Source organism: Mangifera indica, chromosome 1, assembly GCF_011075055.1.
Source record: "Mangifera indica cultivar Alphonso chromosome 1, CATAS_Mindica_2.1, whole genome shotgun sequence".
NCBI classification, from domain to species: domain Eukaryota; kingdom Viridiplantae; phylum Streptophyta; class Magnoliopsida; order Sapindales; family Anacardiaceae; genus Mangifera; species Mangifera indica.
Window position 1 is genome coordinate 19,576,758 of NC_058137.1, and position 4,752 is coordinate 19,581,509.

At 41.6% G+C, this 4,752-nt stretch overlaps 1 protein-coding gene across 1 annotated transcript; it reads left to right on the plus strand.

Annotated features, from left to right (window-relative positions):
• The first annotated feature begins 431 nt into the window (after positions 1-431).
• On the plus strand, positions 432-4,190 carry LOC123223872 (leucine-rich repeat receptor-like serine/threonine-protein kinase BAM1). Its single transcript, XM_044647326.1, has 2 exons — positions 432-3,118; positions 3,522-4,190. Exons 1-2 carry the CDS (start codon positions 532-534, stop codon positions 3,986-3,988), a joined length of 3,054 nt encoding a protein of 1,017 aa, XP_044503261.1. The 5' UTR covers positions 432-531; the 3' UTR covers positions 3,989-4,190.
• Positions 4,191-4,752: the final 562 nt, after the last annotated feature.

Below are 4,752 nucleotides of genomic sequence, written 5' to 3' on the forward strand. Positions count from 1 at the left end.
TAGTATGCATTTTTCGCAAGCTGATTGAGATCACACAACGGGAGATTGTTTCTTGTTCAGGAAATTATTGTTTGGCCGTAGCTTTATCCCTTCTTGAAGTTATCAATTTTCAAATTTAACATATTTATATTATGTAAAATTAATAAAAACACATTTTTAGAAAATAAATTTCGAAATAAACTTTGATATATATTCCATAAATTTGGTTTGGATATTCACTTGTTGTGTCTTTTTCTTTACAGTCTAACCTAACGAACAATAAGAGTCCAAAACGAAAATAAATGAACCTTTTTGGCAATAATTAAACCCCCTCCCCCGCACATTCAAACAATTAAATACAAAAAATATATTTAACCTTTTATTTCTTTTATTTTTTTTCCAAAATAAAATCAATAAAAAAAATCATAATAAAATCACGCCTCTCATCCTCTTCACTTGCTCACCTTACTCACAACTCCCACCTTCCCCCCCTTCTTTCTTCTCCCTCCAAACTCGACGCAAAAAAGTACAAACAGATTTTAAAAAAACATAATGAGACTCCTCCTCCTCCTCCCCTTTCTCCTCCTCCTCCTCCTACTTCACATTTCTCACGCCCGTAACGTCCCCGAATACAAAGCTCTTCTTTCCGTCAAATCCGCCATTACCGACGACCCGCAATCCTCACTTTCGTCGTGGAACGAGACCACCAGCCACTGTACATGGAGCGGCATCACCTGCGACGCTCGACGTCACGTGACTTCCATAGACCTGTCCAGCCTCAACCTGTCCGGTACTCTGTCTCCGGAGCTGGCTCACCTCCGCTTCCTCCAGAACCTCTCAGTGGCCGCCAACCAGTTCTTGGGCCCCATACCCCCTGAGATCTCGGCGCTTTCGGCTCTCGTCTTCTTGAACCTTTCCAACAATGTGTTTAATGGTTCATTCCCTAACGAGTTATCTCAGCTCGTCAATTTACAGGTCCTTGACTTGTATAACAACAACATGACTGGTGACTTGCCGCTTGCTCTTACACAGCTCCGTAACTTACGCCACTTGCATCTCGGAGGGAACTATTTCGGCGGACAGATCCCCGCAGAGTATGGTGGTTGGGAGTTTCTCGAGTATCTGGCGGTTTCCGGTAACGAACTGGTGGGAAAAATACCGGGAGAAATCGGTAACTTAACCAAGTTACGGGAGCTCTACATTGGTTACTATAACGGTTATACAGACGGTTTGCCTCCAGAAATCGGAAACTTATCGGCGTTAGTTCGGTTTGACGCAGCTAACTGTGGACTGTCTGGTGAAATACCAGCTGAGATAGGACGTTTGCAAAATTTGGACACTCTGTTTCTTCAAGTTAACACTCTTTCAGGACCGTTAACGAGGGAGCTGGGTAGTTTAAAGAGCTTGAAGTCGATGGACTTGTCCAACAACATGTTGACCGGCGAGATACCGGACTCATTTGCCGAGTTGAACAACTTGACGCTGTTAAATCTTTTCAGAAATAAACTTCACGGTTCTATTCCGGAGTTTATTGGAGAGTTACCGCGGCTCGAGGTGCTACAGCTGTGGGAAAACAACTTTACCGGAAGCATTCCTCAAAGACTGGGCTCTAACGGCAAGCTACGGAATCTAGATCTTTCGTCCAACAAGCTAACGGGAACGTTGCCTCCTGACATGTGCTCCGGTAACTCCTTGCAAACTTTAATCACTCTGGGGAATTTCTTGTTTGGTCCCATTCCAGAATCGTTGGGGAAATGCGAATCGTTGAGTCGGATACGAATGGGAGAGAATTTTCTCAATGGATCTATACCGAAAGGTCTGTTTGGGTTGCCGAATCTTAGTCAGGTTGAGTTGCAAGATAATTACTTAACAGGGGAGTTCCCGGAGTCCGATTCCATCTCGATTAATCTTGGTCAAATTAGTTTATCCAACAACCAGCTTTCGGGTGCTTTACCCGCTACTATTGGCAACTTTTCTGGAGTTCAGAAGCTTCTACTTGACGGTAACAAGTTCTCCGGTCAAATCCCGCCTGAGATTGGCAGGTTACAGCAGCTGTCAAAGATGGATTTTAGCCACAACCAGTTTTCTGGTCGGATTGCCCCGGAGATTAGCCAGTGTAAGCTTCTGACTTTTGTTGATCTGAGTAGAAATGAACTTTTTGGGGAGATTCCTAATGAAATTACTGGTATGAGAATATTGAATTATCTGAATTTGTCAAGGAACCACCTTATTGGTAACATTCCAGCTTCTATAGCTTCTATGCAGAGCCTAACCAGCGTTGATTTTTCATATAACAATCTTTCTGGTTTGGTTCCTGGAACTGGTCAGTTTAGTTACTTCAATTATACTTCGTTTTTGGGTAATCCTGGACTTTGTGGTCCTTATTTGGGACCTTGTAAAGACGGAGTTGCCAATGGTACCCACCAGCCTCATGTTAAAGGTCCATTATCCGCTTCTGTCAAGCTGTTACTTGTGGTTGGATTACTTGTGTGCTCGATTGCATTTGCAGTTGCTGCAATCATCAAGGCAAGGTCTTTGAAGAAGGCTAGCGATTCTCGTGCTTGGAAATTGACCGCATTCCAGCGCCTAGACTTCACTTGTGATGATGTTCTTGATAGCTTGAAGGAGGATAACATAATTGGAAAAGGAGGTGCTGGCATTGTTTACAAGGGTGCTATGCCTAGTGGTGATCAGGTTGCTGTCAAGAGACTCCCTGCAATGAGCCGAGGTTCCTCCCATGATCATGGATTTAATGCTGAGATACAAACTTTGGGAAGGATTAGGCATAGACACATTGTTAGGTTGTTGGGATTCTGTTCCAATCACGAGACTAATCTTTTGGTATATGAGTACATGCCTAATGGGAGCTTGGGGGAGGTCCTTCATGGCAAGAAAGGGGGCCATTTGCACTGGGATACAAGGTATAAGATCGCTTTGGAGGCTGCTAAGGGGCTTTGCTATCTTCATCATGATTGTTCACCCTTGATTGTTCATCGTGACGTGAAGTCAAACAACATCCTTCTTGATTCCAATTTTGAAGCTCATGTTGCTGATTTTGGACTAGCCAAGTTCTTGCAAGATTCAGGAACATCAGAGTGCATGTCTGCTATTGCTGGTTCTTATGGATACATTGCTCCAGGTTTGGTTAAATCTTAATAATGATTTAATTGTGATTAACTTGTTTCTCTGCACAGAATTTATTATTGGCCCATACTTTTGTTTAGGTTGATATATATGACCTCAATGTTGCATTAATGGCTACCATAATTTGCTGTGCTTATATCTAGTTTGACTAAGAAATTCCAATAAACAAAATTTGAGTTTTGAAGATGTTGCTTCTCTGGTTCAATCAGTCTCAGTTGGCGGAGAGTGATACTCTGCATTGAAATGTTAGATAATCTTATAAAGTACATCATCCTTTTGATTGTTTGTTTGACTATTACTGAGGTCTTACATTTAAATAATTAATTAGAGTCCAAACAGTCCATAATTTTTAACTTCTTGTTTTAGATTTGACTAATTTCACATGTATTTCTTTGCAGAATACGCCTACACTTTGAAGGTGGATGAGAAGAGTGATGTCTACAGCTTTGGTGTAGTCCTATTAGAACTAATTACTGGAAGAAAACCAGTAGGGGAATTTGGTGATGGTGTGGACATAGTTCAGTGGGTTCGAAAATTGACAGACTCTAACAAGGAAGGAGTTCTAAAGATTCTGGATCCAAGACTTCCCTCAGTTCCTCTCCATGAGGTGATGCATGTGTTCTATGTTGCAATGCTCTGTGTTGAAGAACAGGCTGTCGAGCGTCCAACCATGCGAGAAGTGGTTCAAATTCTAACAGAGGTCCCAAAGCCACCAAGCTCAAAACAGGGAGACTCAACTGTCACCGAGTTCTCACCACAACTAGCCACGGCCAGTCTCGAGTCTCCTAATGCATCAATCAAGGACTCAAAAGATCATCGGCCGGCACCACCTCAGTCACCACCACCCGACCTTCTTAGCATTTGAAGTGCTTTAGTAGTGGGGAGTGTTTGTTCTCTAAGTTTCAAGAATTGTGTTAGCTTTTATTCATGTTTTCTTTTTTAATCTTCTACCGGGGTAGTGGGGGATTTGCTCTAACTTTAAGAAGGTGTTAAATGTTTGAAGTTTATCATGTACAGTAGGATTGGTGGGGATATTTTCTTTTAAAAAAAAGAAAACTCTTCTTCAATATGCAGTATTGCCTTGGTGTTTTGCACTGCCGCAATCCATTTATGGCTCAGCAGGTAACCGTAAATGCTCCGCAAAAATCAAGCTCTAGTGTAAACGTGAAGGGAAGATTTCTTTATTTTGTGTCAGTGGTTTTTAAAGAAGTGTTTATTATTATTATGACTTGTGAAAGGAAAACAGATGGAAAGGGACGCTTAGAAATTGGGTTGAATGTGTTGTTAAGTTTATAAATATAAATAGTAATCATAGGCCCTGTTTGGGATAGGCAGAGAGTTATCAGAAGAACCTCTCAATTACCGAGGCAATTGGGTTTCTCTGGTTGAAGAGAGTGAAAACTTCGTGGTGCTCTGTCATTAACAGGGTCTCTTTACTACAATAAATTGAACTGTAGGTTGAATAAAAAGGGTACTTGTATCCCTTTAATGCGTCTGGATGTTGAAAAATTTCCCAAAATCTAACGTTATGCCCTCATCAGTAGCAATAGGGCCATAAGGTTCAAACTTTGGGACCCCATTTGTGATGTTTGGCATGCACATGATTTCACATGCAATGCAGAAAAAAAT